Here is a 15,078-nt window from a genome sequence, read left to right as displayed (position 1 = left end):
GGCAGGGGAGGGCAGTTGGGGACGATTGGGCCCGCAGGGAAGGCAGTTGGGGGTGATCGGGCCAGCAGGGGAGCGGTTAGGTGTCAATCAGGCCAGCAAGAAAGTGGTTAGGGGGCAATCAGGCTGGCAGACAGAAGCATTAGGGGCGATCAGGCAGGCAGGCGAGTGGTTAAGAGCCAGCAGTCCCGGATTGTGAGAGGGGTCCCAGATTGGAGAGGGTGCAGGCTGGGCTGAGGGACACCCCACCCACCGTGCACGAATTTCATGCACCTGGCCTCTAGTATATTTATAAGGAGACTTTTAGAAAGAAGCCAGTAAAATGAGTCCTTTTAAGGTGTGGGGGTATATATATATGACTATTTGAATGTTTGCTCTTGGTATGCAGTTTGTATGCCATCTAATTGATAGTTTTCTTTTGGTAAGATAAATATTGGTTTAAGGTTATATTAGTAGTCTTTAAAGCCTGGGCTCTAATCTGGCCTGTGTATAATGTGAATAAAATTCAAGTACACTTGTGTCAGGATTATTCTAGAAAACATCTAGAATGGATTTTTGCAGGATTTGTTACAGCCCCCTGTAAGCCCTCTATCTTGAGGAATTGAAAAGGACTAGCAAGCATCCATGCACATGAAAGAAACTCTTTACTGCGTTGCCTAAGAGAAGTTCCTCTCTATGCCTTCCATGCTTTACCCACTATAATGGGTAGAAGGTTAACAGAGATGCAGTTTTTTCACATTAAACTATTTATTGAACTTGGTCTGCTAAATAAATTTAGAAGTAAAAATGAGAAAATAAAAATAAGAAGTAAATCATTCATTTGGAAGTAAATTTATTGAATATTTAGAATAGAGTGTCCATGCCATCTGCATTTACTTATTTCCACCTCAATAGGATGAATTCTAGATCTATTTAGGCTGCAGTGCTTTCCTTTTGATTGCTAGTTCAGCCACACCTGAAATAACTATGGAAGGAGCTCCCAAGTGAACTCCTAATTTGCATCTCAGTTCTCCCAGTTGATTGCAGCACTATTTCTTGAATGGTTTTCAGTTCCACTTATGTGACTAATGTTTGGGGTCACTTTTGATTATTTTGTTTGAATATCACTTTCATTATGAATGGAAGGCTGCTGCTTTTAGCAATATGGAGTAAAGCCCTGGGTGGTAAGCACTGAAGGGAAAAAACACATTTTTGTAGTATGTGGGAACCCTAATCAGAGTATGCCAGATGACCAAGGCCAATTTGCCGTATGCATGCGTGCAGGCAAGGACACAACTGTATTATTAGGTGAAAGGCCCCTTTGCCCTTCACCTGTGGGAGGGCAATGACTCAGTAGTAGCAATATACGTACTGCGCAAATGCACCCTTATGTAACCTGTTTATGTTAATGTAGCACTAACGTCACTAAGGGGCATGAGGCCTCTTTTGTTTGAGTATATAACACTAATTGGCAGGAGTCTCTTTTGTTTGAATATGTGTATAAGCTGCCACTAACCAGCCGGTGCTTACTTCTGTGGGGCTATTTTGAAGAACTCCTTTGATGGCTCCTTCTGTAGCAATGGCTACTTGGTCTACATTAAAGTTTCTCTTATATATACCTACACCTTCTCATGTCTCCACCTAATACCCGGCGTCCAAGGAGCTGTGCTCCCACATATGCTAAATGAAATTACTCTCTTTGTCCCTATCCCTTATCCTCTCAGTGTGATAAACCTCAAGTTTTAGTGATTTATTTGTTTTCTTCAAGTTAGCTTAGTTTCCTGTACCCAGATACATCTATTTTTGTTACTCATCATAGTGATGTAGAGCATATTTCTGACCTAGAAGTATGGTTTCTTTAACTCTGAACCACATCATTATGCCTTCTGTCCTCCACTTCCTTGGCATTATTTCCTTTTAGCGGGCTCAGTTTGTCATCATTTAATCTAAGGATAATTTATTTGGGACTGAGAACCGGTAAAGCTGTAATAATAATAATACCTTTCTTTATATAATAACTAGAGGCCCGATGCACAAAATTCGTGCAAGAGTAGGCCTTCCTTCTCCAGGCTACCAGCACCGGCTTCCCTCTGGCCACCGGCAGACACCGGGACCTCAGCCTCCTTGCAGCCTCCACTTCATCCGGAAGAACGTCCGGTCTAATTAATATATTACACTTTTATTATTATAGATACTCAAAGCACTTACCGTCTATTAGCCTTTCTCTGTTGAGGAAGCACTTTCAGTTTAATCCTTTACAATAATCCTGTGTGTAGGTCAGTAATTTTGTCTAAGATAATGAGATGGTATCTCAAAGAGGTTGAATAACTTGCTCAGGGTTGCAGTACTGCTTAACAATTTCTACAGGAAATGAAGAATACTTTTAAAGATATTCTGAATAAATAAAAAAGGAATTTTCCATACTGTGTCTGGGTTGTAAAAAAATCTAACTATTTTAAGTCTGTTTAGTTGATTAAGACCAGGATTGAAAGCCCATTTTTTTAAACATATTTTTATATATTTCAGAAAGGAAGGGAGAGGGAGAGAGAGAAACATCAATGATGAGGGAGAATCATTGATCGGCTGCCTTCTGCCCGCCCCCCGCTGTGGATCGAGCCCACAAACCAGACATGTGCCCTTGAGCAGAATTGAACCTGGGACCCTTCAGTCTGCAGGCTGAGGCTCTGTCCACTGAAAGCCCATTCTTTAACCATAGAGTTTAAATTGATGTGTCTGAGTCAAGAAGATAAATAATCAGGTCAGTTTCTATTCTGCTGCTGATGTGATAAAGTTAAGGAAGGCTAGCTCTTAAATTAGTGAAACTTGAACTGGAAGTAATTAAGCCATTAATTATTTTTTATTCTCTCTTTCTGTTAGAGAGATGGAAACTTTGATGACTAGTTCCACGCTGCCTTCCCTTTATGCAGAGGAAGATGGCTCCAAGGAGAATAGTGATCTGGCTACAACCCGGTAAGCAGCTGCATTGGGACACTGTGCCTCTGCCTAGGCTTCAAAACTAAGCTTCTGACAAAGTATAGGTGCTAAAGAGGCAGTTTGTATCATAAGAATAGAAAGTAGGTTGTTGCACTTTGCAGAGAGAACTATTATAATCTGCATTCAACTGTCACTTGCAGTGCTCTGGCTCCTGTGAACAGTAATATGTGGGGTCTAGCAAACATCAGCAACTCACAGTTAAGAGAATTACATAGTCAGCTTTAAGGAAATACCTATCGCAGGATTAGCTCTGAAAATGAAATGCATCTTCTGTTTGAATTGCCACAGATATCAAAACAGTTGTCCCTCCAGAGGTCTGATTTTTTTTTTTAAGATCATATTTTTTAAAATATGGTTCTTTCTTCAAGGTACCTAGGAGCTGTAGCTGACTTCTTTTCTTTTTTATTCTCCGACTAGAGGCCCGGTGCACGAAAATTCGTGCACTTGAGGGGGGGTGGGGAACAGTCCCTCAGCCGGTCTGCACCCTCTTACAATCCAGGACCCCTCAGGTAGGGTACCTAGGCCTGGCCTGAGATCAGGGCCTATCGGGGCTTTCTTTCCCCTGGCTGCAGGCAGCTGGCCCCACCCCCACCGCTGCTACTGCTTGCCATCTGTGCAGCGCTGCCTCCCTCTCCCTTGCCACTGGTGGCCTCCCTCTGCAGGCAACAGTCGTGGGGTGCGATGGCTTGACTGGTCTGAGCCTCCCTCTGCGGGGCGATTCCTGGCCGGACACACACCTGCCACAGAGTTGCCACCAGTGGCCTGGGCCTCCCTCTTTCTTTGCTGGGGAATGGGGCCAGCCCTGTGAGGGGCCATCAGACTACCTGCTTGCCCCTATCCTGCCTATCCACAGACTACCTGCTTGCCCCTATCCTGCCTATCTGATCGCCCCTAACCACTTGCCTGCCTACCTGGTCACCCCTAACTGCTTGTCTGCCTACCTGGTCCCTCCTAACCACTCTGCCAGCCTGCTGGATCACTCCTAACCGCTTCCTTGGGGGCGGGGCCAGCCTAGCGAGGGGTCGTGGTGGTTCTGGTCTCTTGTCGTTCCAGTTGTTACACTTGTTATATAGGATATCATTAACTTTGCTATGTTCACACAGATAAGTAAAGGGATATAGAAAAGGGCTAGAGAACTATGGACTTGGGCAGCAGAGTGGTGATTACAGAAATAGAGGGGGATGGATGGAGGTGAAAGAGGGCATAAAGGGTGTTTAAGCATTAGCCAGTGACAGCGATGGGAGCTGTGAAAGAATTCACAACTAAGAGAAAAGATGCAGAGATGAAATTTATTTTACTTTCTAAGGGAGGAAAGGGCCAATGTATTGCTAGTCAATATAGGGCAGGGAACAAAGAGGGGCTTCTGCTTTGAAAGAGCAAGCAATTGCAGTTGCTAAACGACAAGGAAGGAAGGTGGATTTTGTTGAAGGTGAGCAGATACCAGGGAGTTGTCTTGAAAAGTGAGTTTGTTTGCTTTCCAGGAGACAGTCCACCAGATGTCCTAAGGAGGTGTCTTATCAGTATTTTTCCCAATAAAACAAGCTCAGAGCAAAAGTTATGAAGAGTTCAAAAGAGGCTTGTTTGAATTTTCTACTAAGTAGAGACTCCTTGGTGAGAACTACCCCTGAGACATTAAAACAGCAGGGAGGAGAGGGATGCCAGAATGTATCTTGAGAATAGGTTATCTTGTCCCACAGTTTGAACAGAGGAGCTGTTTGAATCAGAGGAGCCAACAGTCTTAGGCAGGGGTCCTCAAACTACGGCCCACAGGTCACATGCAAATACAAATATTGTATTTGTTCCCATTTTGTTTTTTTACTTCAAAATAAGATCTGTGCAGTGTGCATACGAATTTGTTCATAGTTTTTTTTTAAACTGTAGTCCGGCCCTCCAATGGTCTGAGGGACAGTGAACTGGCTCCCTGTTTTAAAAGTTTGAGGACCCCTGGTCTTAGGGTTTAATTACCAGGTGCTTCTCATAAATTGTGAAAGGCCTCTGAGAATAGGGAAAGAAAGCTAGGAGATACTTAAGATGTAGAATGGAGAGAACTTAATGCGTTTCAAAGGTGATGGAAAATTTTTAATATTTTTTTTAAAGGGCTATACTTGAAACCCATAAAAATCTGTTACACTTTAACTTTTATGTTTTCTATTTAGAAATTATTTGCCAAAGAAGAAATATATTCACTAATAGATTGAAGTGCTAGCTAATCCCCAAAATGAATTATTTTAATATTAGCTAGAGCTCTTTAAAATAGAGTACACTTTGTAATTCTGTTTCCTTTCTTAAAATTTATTTTCTACCTCATTAATATCTGCCTCTCACTTTACTATATTCAGTCTTGTTCTCCAAGACTTTGCTAAAGTCTGCCTATTGCTACATCCAATTCATTCAATAAAAACTTTTCTGGGTGTCTACTATGTACATACACTGTTCTAGGTACCATATATTACTAGTAATCAATGATCAAAACAGACATAAATCCCAGCCCCTGTAGAGCTCAAATCCTACCAGGGAAGTCAGACCAAGAAAACAGGATAAATAAGTAAAATACACACTATGTTGATAAGAACTATAAATTAAAATAACTAGATTAAAGGGAGAACCAAGATGGCGGCATAGGTTAACGCTGGAGTTTGCTGCCTTGAACAACTACTTCAAAAGTGAAACTAAAAGACGGAACGGACATCACCCAGAACCACAGGAACGGTGGCTGAATGGAAGTCCTACAACTAGGAGGAAAGAGAAACGCATATGGACACTCAGAGGAGGCGCAGTGCTGAAGTCAAATTCTGAGGCGCGGAGTGCGCGGAGCGGGCTGGCGGCGGAGGGCGCAGTTGGCGTTTTCAATCGGGAGGGAGTCGCAGACTCTGAGCTCCAGATACAGGCGAGTCTTTAGGGACCCAGACTCAAACGGGAGAAGCGGGACTGTCTGGCTTTGGTCAGAGCGAGTGCAGCTTTCTCTCCGAGGTTTGCAGCGGTTGCTGGGACTCAGAGAGGCAGAGCCCCTGGGGACAGGACTGAGAGCCGCCATAACTACTCTCTCCGGCCCACCCTGTTGATCCTGTGCAACCCGCCCCGCCCAAGCCCTGCACAGAGGCATTTGCCGGATAGCCTCAGGCAAAGGCTAGATTAGCACCTCCCTAGAGGACAGAAGTTCTCTCACTGCTGACACAGCTGATTCTCACAGCCACTTGGCCTGGAGGTCAAACCCTCCCTGGTATTAGCTACAACAATCAAGGCTAACCTACAAGACTGCGAACAACAACCACTAGGGGGTGCACCAAGGAAGCATAACAAAATGCGGAGACAAAGAAACAGGACAAAATTGTCAATGGAAGATATAGAGTTCAGAACCACACTTTTAAGAACTGTTTAGAAGCCGCCGATAAACTTAATGAGATCTACAAGAAAACTAATGAGACCCTCGATGTTATGCTGGGGAACCAATTAGAAATTAAGCATACACCAACTGAAGTAAAGAATACTATACAGACTCCCAACAGCAGACCAGAGGAGCGCAAGAATCAAGTCAATGATTTGAAATGCGAGGAAGCAAAAAACACCCAACCGGAGGGGCAGAATGAAAAAAGAATCCAAAAATGCGAGGATAGTGTAAGGAGCCTCTGGGACAGCTTCAAGTATACCAACATCAGAATTATAGGGGTGCCAGAAGATGAGAGAGAGCAAGATATTGAAAACCTATTTGAAGAAATAATGACAGAAAACTTCCCCCACCTGGTGAAAGAAATGGACTTACAGGTCCAAGAAGCACGGAGAACCCCAAACAAAAGGAATCCAAAGAGGACCACACCAAGACACATCATAATTAAAATGCCAAGAGCAAAAGATAAAGAGAGAATCTTAAAAACAGCAAGAGAAAGAAACTCAGTTACCTATAAGGGAATACCCATACGACTGTCAGCTGATTTCTCAACAGAAACTTTGCAGGCCAGAAGGGAGTGGCAAGAAATATTCAAAGTGATGAATAGCAAGAACCTACAACCAAGATTACTTTATCCAGCAAAGCTATCATTCAGAATTGAAGGTCAGATAAAGAGCTTCACAGATAAGGAAAAGCTAAAGGAGTTCATCACCACCAAACCAGGATTATATGAAATGCTGAAAGGTATCCTTTAAGAAGAGGAAGAAGAAGAAAAAGGTAAAGATACAAATTATGAACAACAAATATGCATCTATCAACAAGTGAATCTAAGAATCAAGTGAGTAAATAATCTGATGAACAGAATGAACTGGTGATTATAATAGAATCAGGGACATAGAAAGGGAATGGACTGACTATTCTTGGTGGGGAAAGGGGTGTGGGAGATGCGGGAAGAGACTGGACAAAAATCGTGCACCTATGGATGAGGACAGTGGGTGGGGAGTGAGGGCGGAGGGTGGGGAGGAGGGGAGTTTTTTGGGGAAAAAAAGAGGAACAAATGTAATAATCTGAACAATAAAGCTTTAATTTAAAAAAAAATATAAATAAAAAAAAATAAAATGATATATATTTTACCACAACTTATAAAATCAATTGTAATATACCAAGTCCTTTTAAACTGTCTACTTTAAATGGGTGAATTGTATGGTATGTGAAGTATATCTCAATAAAAAAAAAGTCAGTAAAAAAAAAAATTAAATAAATAAATAAATAAATATAATAATAATGTTACATGCAATAAACAATATTTCAAGAAAAACAACTTTAAATATAATGTTACAGGCAATAAACATTAATATTTCAAGAAAAAGATTTTAAATATAATACTACTATCAAAACTGTACTAACATAGTATAATATCACAAAAGTTAACAGAAATACTAAAAATCTGCAAACAACAACATTACTGCTATTGTACACTAACATATTTTTTTTCTCTGCCTCTATTTTTGTTCATCAGTTTATATTGTTCATTATATTCCACAAATGAGTGAAATCATGGGATATTTATCTTTCCCTGACTGGCTTATTTCGCTTAGCATAATGTTCTCCAGGTCCATCCATGTTGTTGCAAATAGTAAGAGTTCTTTCTTTTTTACAGCAGCATAGAATTCCACTGTATAGATGTACCAGAGTTTTTTCATCCACTCATCTGCTGATGGGCACTTAGGCTGTTTCCAAATCTTAGCTATTGTTAATTGTGCTGCTATGAACATAGGGGTGCATATATCCTTTCTGGTTGGTATTTCTGATTTCTAGGGATATAGTCCTAGAAGTGAGATTACTGGGTGAAATGGGAGTTCCAGTTTTAATTTTTTGAGAAAACGCCATACTGTTTTCCACAGTGGTTGCACCAGTCTGCATTCCCACCAGCAGTGGAAGAGGGTTCCTTTTTCTCTGCATCCTTGCCAGCACTTACCATTTGATGATTTCTTGATCATAGCCATTCTGACAAGTGTGAGATGGCACCTCATTGTCATTTTGATTTACATATCTCAGATACTGTATCTGAGTATGTTTTCTTATGTCTCTTGGCCTTCTGTATGTCCTCTTTTGAAAAGTGTTTATTTAGGTCCTTTGCCCATTTTTTGATTGGATTGTTTATCTTCCTTTTGTTAAATTGTAGGAGTTCCCTGTAAATTTTGGAGATTACTAGTAAAGCCTTTTCGGAGATAACATTGGCAAATATGTTCTCCCATGTAGTGGGCTTTCTTGTAGTTTTGTTGATGGTTTCTTTTGCTATCCTGAAGCTTTTTATTTTGATGTAGTCCCATTTGTTTATTTTCTCCTTAGTTTCCATTGCCCTAGGACAGTGATGGTGAACCTATGACACGCGTGTCAGAGGTGACACGCGAACTCACTTTTTTGGTTGATTTTTCTTTGTTTAATGGCTTTTAAATATATAAAATAAATGTCAAAAATATAAGTCTTTGTTTTACTATGGTTTCAAATATCAAAAAATTTCTATATGTGACATGGCACCAGAGTTAAGTTAGGGTTTTTCAAAATGCTGACACGCCGAGCTCAAAAGTTTCGCCATCACTGCCCTAGGATGTATCAAGAAACACACTGTTATGAGTGAGACATATCTGATGTTTTGCTATCTGTGGATTCTTTTAAGATTTTTATGGTTTCTCATCTTATGTTTAAGTCTTCATCCATTTTTAGTATATTTTTGTGTATGGTGTAAGTTGGTGGTCTAGTTTCATTTTTTTGCGTGTATCCATCCAATTTTCCCAGCACCATTTCTTTTTTTCTTTTTTTTAAATATATTTTATTGATTTTTCAGAGAGGAAGGGAGAGAGATAGAGAGTTAGAAACATTGATGAGAGAGAAACATCGATCAGCTGCCTCCTGTACATCTCCTACTAGGGATGTGCCCGCATCCAAGGTACATGCCCTTGACCGGAATCGAACCCGGGACCCTTCATTCCGCAGGCCGACACTCTATCCACTGAGCCAAACCGGTTTTGACCCCAGCACCATTTCTTGAAGAGACTGTCTTGATTCCATTGTATGCTCTTGACCCCTTTGTCAAATATAAATTGAGCAATTTCTAGATTCTCTGTTCTGTTCCATTGGTCTGTATGTCTGTTCCTGTACCAGTACCAGGAAGTTTGAAAATAGTGGCTTTGTTATATAACTTGATATCTGGTATTGTTATACCTCCAACTTTTTCTTCTTTCTCAGGATTGCTGCAGCTATTCGGGATCTTTTTTTATTCCATACTAGGGGCCTGGTTCATGAAATTTTTGCACTGGGTGGGGGGTCCTCATTGCAGCCTGCAGCCTCTCGCAGTCCAGGACCCCTCAGGGGATGTCCTACAGGGAGCGGACCTAAACTGGCAGTCAGACATCCCTCTTGCAGTCCCGGAGCTACTGCCCGCCTGCTCACTGCTCCTTAGCACTGCTGCAGAGGCGGGAAAGGCTCCCACCACCGCCACTGTGCTTACCAGCCATGAGCCCAGCTTCTGGCTGAGCAGCACTCCCTCTTTGGGAGCGCAGTGACTACTAGGGGGCAGCTTCTGTGTTGAGCGTCTGCCCCCTGGTGGTCAGTGCGCATCATAGCAACTGGTCATTTTGATCATTCCACCATAAAGGTCGCTTAGGCTTTCATTATATAGACTAGAGGCCCAGTGCACAAAAATTTGTGCACTTAGGGGAGAGGGGAGCCCCTCAGCCCGGCCTGTGCCTTCTCGCAGTCTGGGACCCCTCAGTAGATAACGACCTGCTGGCTTAGGCCTGCTCCCGGGTGGCAGAGGGCAGGCCCAATCCCTAGGTGCAGCCCCTGGTCAGGCTCAGAGCAGGGCCATTGGGGAGTTGGGGCACCACCCCCTGTCATACACAGAGCAGGGCGATCGGGAGGTTGTGATGCCACCCTCAGTCACGCTCAGGGTAGGGCTGAATGGGGGGTTGGGGCACCATCCCCTGTCACACTCAAGGCAGGGTCAATGTGGAGGTTGCAGCACCACCCCCTGTCATGCACAGAGCAGGGCCAATCAGGGGGTTCGGGCACTGCCCCCTGTCACTCACAGAGCAGGGCCCATCAGGGGGGTTGGGGCTCTGTACCCTGTCACGTACAGAGCAGGGCCCATTGGGCTTGAGGCGCCGTCCTCTATCACCCACAGAGCAGGGCTGATCAGGGGTTTGGGGTGCCACCACTCTCACACTCAGGGCAGGGCTGATAGGGAGGTTATGGCTCTACCCTGTCACACACAGAGCAGGGCCCTTTGGGGGGTGGGTTGGGGTGCTGCACCCTGTCACACACAGAGCAGGGCCGATCAGGGGGTTGGGGCGCCGCACCCTGTCACACACAGAGCCGCAGGGCTATCAGGGGGTTTGGGCGCTGCCCCCTGTCACGCTGATCCCGGTGCCGGGAGGCCTCGCAGCTCCGCTGATCCCGGTGCTAGGAGGCACATTACCCTTTTACTATATAGGGTAGAGGCCTGGTGCATGGGTGGGTGCCAGCTGGTTTGCCCTGAAGGGTGTCCTGGATCAGGGTGGGGGTCCCCCACTGGGGTGCCTGGCCAGCCTAGGTGAGGGGATGATGGCTGTTTGCAGCTGGTCACACACCCTTCAGGGTGGGGGTCCCCACTGGGGTGCCTGGCCAGTCTGGGTGAGGAGCTGAGGGCTGTTTTCAGGCTGGGGGTGACTGAAGCTCCCAACCGCTCCGTTTTTTCTTTTTTTCTTTTTTATACTGGGCCAGCTTTAGCTTTGAGGCTTGGCTCCAGCTCTTAGGCCTCCGCTGCTGAAAGTAGGTTTCTGGCCTTTGCTTACAATGTTGCGATCCTGCTGGCTGAAGCCCGGCAGGTTTCTGGGCTTTTGTTTAGCTTCTATGTTTGTTACATAGTTGCTTGCAGCTCAGAGGCCTGCAGCGGCAGGCGGGGAACGTTGGAGTCCTCCGTCACTGAAGCAAGCAAGCCTCATGTTAGTTTCAAGCTGCCTGGCTGCCGGCCGCCATCTTGGCTGACAGTTAATTTGCATATCGCCCTGATTAGCCAATGGGAAGGGTAGCGGTTGTACGCCAATTACCATGTTTCTCTTTTATTAGTTAGGATAAATTGTTGGAGAGTTTGTTCTACGTCTGTAAAATATGTCATTGATATTTGAATGGGGATTGAATTGAATCTAGAGATTGCTTTGGGTAGTATGGACATTTTAATGATGTTGATTCTACCAATCCATGAACACAGTATTGTCTTCCACTGGTGTATATATTTCTCTATCTCTTTTTTTAGAAATCCTATAGTTTTCCGAATACAGGTCTTTTACTCCTTAGTTAAGTTTATTCCTATATATCTTAATTTTTTTTTTGCAATAGTAAATGAGATTGTTTTTTTAGTTCATCTGTGAGTTCATTATTGATGTATAAAAATGCCACATGTTTCTAGGTGTTAATTTTGTATCCTTCTACATTGCTGAATTCCTTTATTAAATCTAGTAGTTTTTTTTTTATGGAGTCTTTAAGGTTTTCTATGTACAATAACATGTCATCTGGAAATAATGATGTTTTACTTCTTTTTTTCCAATTTGGATACCTTTTATTTCTTCTTGTTCGATTGCTATGGCGAGCGCTTCCAATACTATGTCGAACAGGAATAGTGAAAGTGGGCATCCCTGTCTTTTTCCTGTTCTTAGGGGAAATGGTTTTAGTTTTTGCCCATTGAGTATGATGTTTGCTATAGGTTTTTCATAAGGCTGTCATTATGTTGAGATATGATCCCTATATTCCCACTTCGATGAGAGTTTTTATCAAGAAAGGGTGTTAGATGCCCTACCTGGTTTGGCTCAGTGGATAGAGCATCGGCCTACGGACTGAAGGGTCCCAGGTTCGATTCCGGTCAAGGGCATGTACCTTGGTTGCAGGTATATCCCCAGTGGGGGGTGTGCAGGAGGCAGCTTATCGATGTTTCTCTCTCATCGATGTCTCAATCTCTCTATCCCTCTCCTTTCCTCTCTGTAAAAAGAAAATCAATAAAATATATATATATTTTTTAAAAAGGGTGTTAGGTTTTTTCAAATACTTTTTCTGCATCAATTGATACGATTTCATGATTTTTGTCTCAATTGTCTCTCAATTGGGTTATATGATGTATCACATTTATTGATTTGCGGATATTGTACCAGCCTTGCAACACCAGAATAAATCTCACTTGGTCATGGTATATGATCTTTTTGATGTAATCTTGGATGCAGTTTGCTAATATTTTCTTGAGGATTTAAGCATCTATGTTCATCAAGGATATTGGCCTATAATTCTCTTTTTAGTGTCGTTATCTGATTTGGGAATTAGGGTAATGCTGGCTTTATAAAAAGAGCTTGGAAGTATTCCTTCCTCTTGAGTTTTTTGGAATAGTCTGAGAAGGGCCAGTGTTATTTCTTTGAATGTTTGGTAAAACTCCCCTGTGAAGCCATCTGGGCCAGGGTTTTTTGTTTGTTGGAAGTTTTTTTATTACTGCTTCAGTTCATCTATAGTTATCGTACTATTCAGGTTTTCTGATTCTTCCTGATAGAATTTTGGAAGATTGTGTTTTTCTGGGAATATGTCCATTTCTTCTAGGTTGTCCAGTTTGTTGGAATAGAGTTGTTCATAGTATTTTTTACAATCCTTTGTATGTCTGTGGGGTCGGTTGTTACTTCTGCTCTTTGAGTTCTGATTTTGTTTATTTGGGTCGTCTCTCTCTGTTTCTTGGTGAGCCTGGCTAGAGGTTCATCAGTCTTGTTTATCCTTTCAAAGAACCAGCTCTTGGTTCTATTCATTTTTTTGTATTGTTTTTTTATTATTATTATTATTTTTGTTTTGTTTTTGTTTTATTTTATTCATTTATTTTTGGTCTCTATGTCATTTATTTCTGCTCTGATTTTTATTATTTACTTCCTTCTACTTACTCGAACAGGAGTGGTGAAAGTGGGCATCCATGTATCATTCCAGGCTTTTCCCGTTGCTCTCTAGTTCTTTAAGTTGTAGGGTTAGATAATTTACTCCAGTTTTTCTTATTTTTTCTGCACCCCCCCACCCCCACTGGGGATGTGCCACAACCAAGGTACATGCCCTTTTCCAGAATCGAACCTGGGACCCTTCAGTCTGCAGGCTGATGCTCTATCCACTGAGCCAAACCGGTTAGGGCAGTTTTTCTTATTTTTTGAGGTAGACCTATAGTAGTATGAACTTCCCTCCCACAACTGCTTTTACTGTGTCCCATAGGTTTTTGATTGTTGTATTTTCATTTTCATTTTTTTCTAGAATGTTTTTTATTTCTTCTTTGATCTCTTTGGTAACCCATTCATTGTTTAATAACATGCCATTTAGCCTCCATGTTTTTCATTGCTTTTTTGGTAGTAGATTTCTAATTTTATGCCATTATGTTCTGAGAATATGCTTGATATGATTTCAGTCTTCTTGAATTTGTAGAGACTTGACCTGTGTCTTAATATATGGTCTGTCTTTCAAAATGTCCCATGCGCACTTGAGGAGAATGTATATTCTGTAGCTTTGGGTTGAAATGTTCTGAATATGTCAATTAGTTCCATATGACTTAGTGAGTCGTTTAGGATTGCTGTTTCTTTGCTGAATTTTTGTCTAGGGGAATTGTCCAGTGATATCAGTGGGGTATTAAAGTCCCCTACTATGATTGTATTGCTGTTGATCTCTCCTTTGATATCTTCCAAAAGTTTTTTTGTGTATTTAGGTGCTCCTGTATTGGGTGTATATATGTTAACCAGAGTTATAGCCTCTGTTGAATCGATCCCTTTACTATTATGAAGTAGCCTTCCTTATCTCTTGTTATGGCGTTCACTTTGAGGTCTATTTTGTCAGATATAAGTATTGCTACCCCAGCTGTTTTTTCATTTCCATTTGCCTGAAAAATTATTTCCATCCCTTCACTTTCAGTCTGTGTGAATCCTTTGTTCTGAGGCGGGTCTCTTGCAGTCAGCATTTATATGGGTCCTGTTTTCTTATCACCTCAGCTACCCTATGTCTTTTGATTGGAGCATTTTATTCATTTACGTTTAAGGTTATTATTGACTAGAGGCCTGGTGCACAAAAATTTGTGCACTCGGGGGTGGGGGGGTCCCTTAGCCCATCCTGTGCCCTCTCGCAGTCTGGGACCCCTCGGGGGATGACCACCTGCTGGCTTAGGCCCGCTCCCCGGGGATTGGGCCTAAGATGGCAATCAGACATCCCTCTGGCAGCCTGGCAGCCTTCAGGGGATGTCCACTTGCCAGCGGGGAGCAGGCCTAACCTACAGTCGGACATCCTTACCACTGCTGAGGAGGCAGGAGAGGCTCCCACCACCACCACTGTACTGGCAGCCATCAGCCTGGCTTGTGGCTGAGCAGAGATCCCCCATGTGGGAGCACACTGACCACTAGAGTGCAACTTTTGCATTGAGCGTCTGCCCCCTGGTGGTCAGTGTGTGTCATAGTGACCAGTCATTCCCAGTCTTTCTCCTGTTACAGTCAGTTTGCATATTACCCTTTTACTATATAGGATAGAGGTCTGGTGCACAGGTGGGGGCCAGCTCGTTTGCCCTGAAGAGTGTCCCGGATCAGGGTGGGGGTCATGCTTGGGTGCCTGGCCAGCCTGGGTGAGGGGCTGATGGCTGTTTTCAGGCTGGCCACACCCCCTTCAGTGTGGGGGTCCCCACTTGGGTGCCTGGCCAG

The 15,078-nt window shown here is 43.0% G+C and overlaps 1 protein-coding gene across 3 annotated transcripts in view; it reads left to right on the top strand.

Moving 5' to 3' along the window:
* The window catches only part of HMG20A (high mobility group 20A), a 137,405-nt gene that overhangs the window by 57,654 nt on the left and 64,673 nt on the right, over positions 1–15,078 (top strand). For 2 of the 3 annotated variants that reach the window (XM_036349853.1, XM_036349861.1), the window contains exon 2: positions 2,854–2,946. The exons of the other annotated variant lie outside the window; for it this stretch is intronic. In XM_036349853.1, coding sequence (XP_036205746.1) covers positions 2,858–2,946 — 89 coding nt within the window. In that variant the 5' untranslated portion in view covers positions 2,854–2,857. The remainder of the gene's footprint in view (positions 1–2,853; positions 2,947–15,078) is intronic. 3 annotated transcript variants of the gene reach the window in all.

Source organism: Myotis myotis, unplaced genomic scaffold (assembly GCF_014108235.1).
Source record: "Myotis myotis isolate mMyoMyo1 unplaced genomic scaffold, mMyoMyo1.p scaffold_m19_p_1, whole genome shotgun sequence".
In the NCBI taxonomy this organism is placed as follows: Eukaryota; Metazoa; Chordata; class Mammalia; order Chiroptera; family Vespertilionidae; genus Myotis; species Myotis myotis.
The sequence above is the reverse complement of the archived record's forward strand: the minus strand, read 5'-3'. Positions and strand labels throughout refer to the sequence as shown.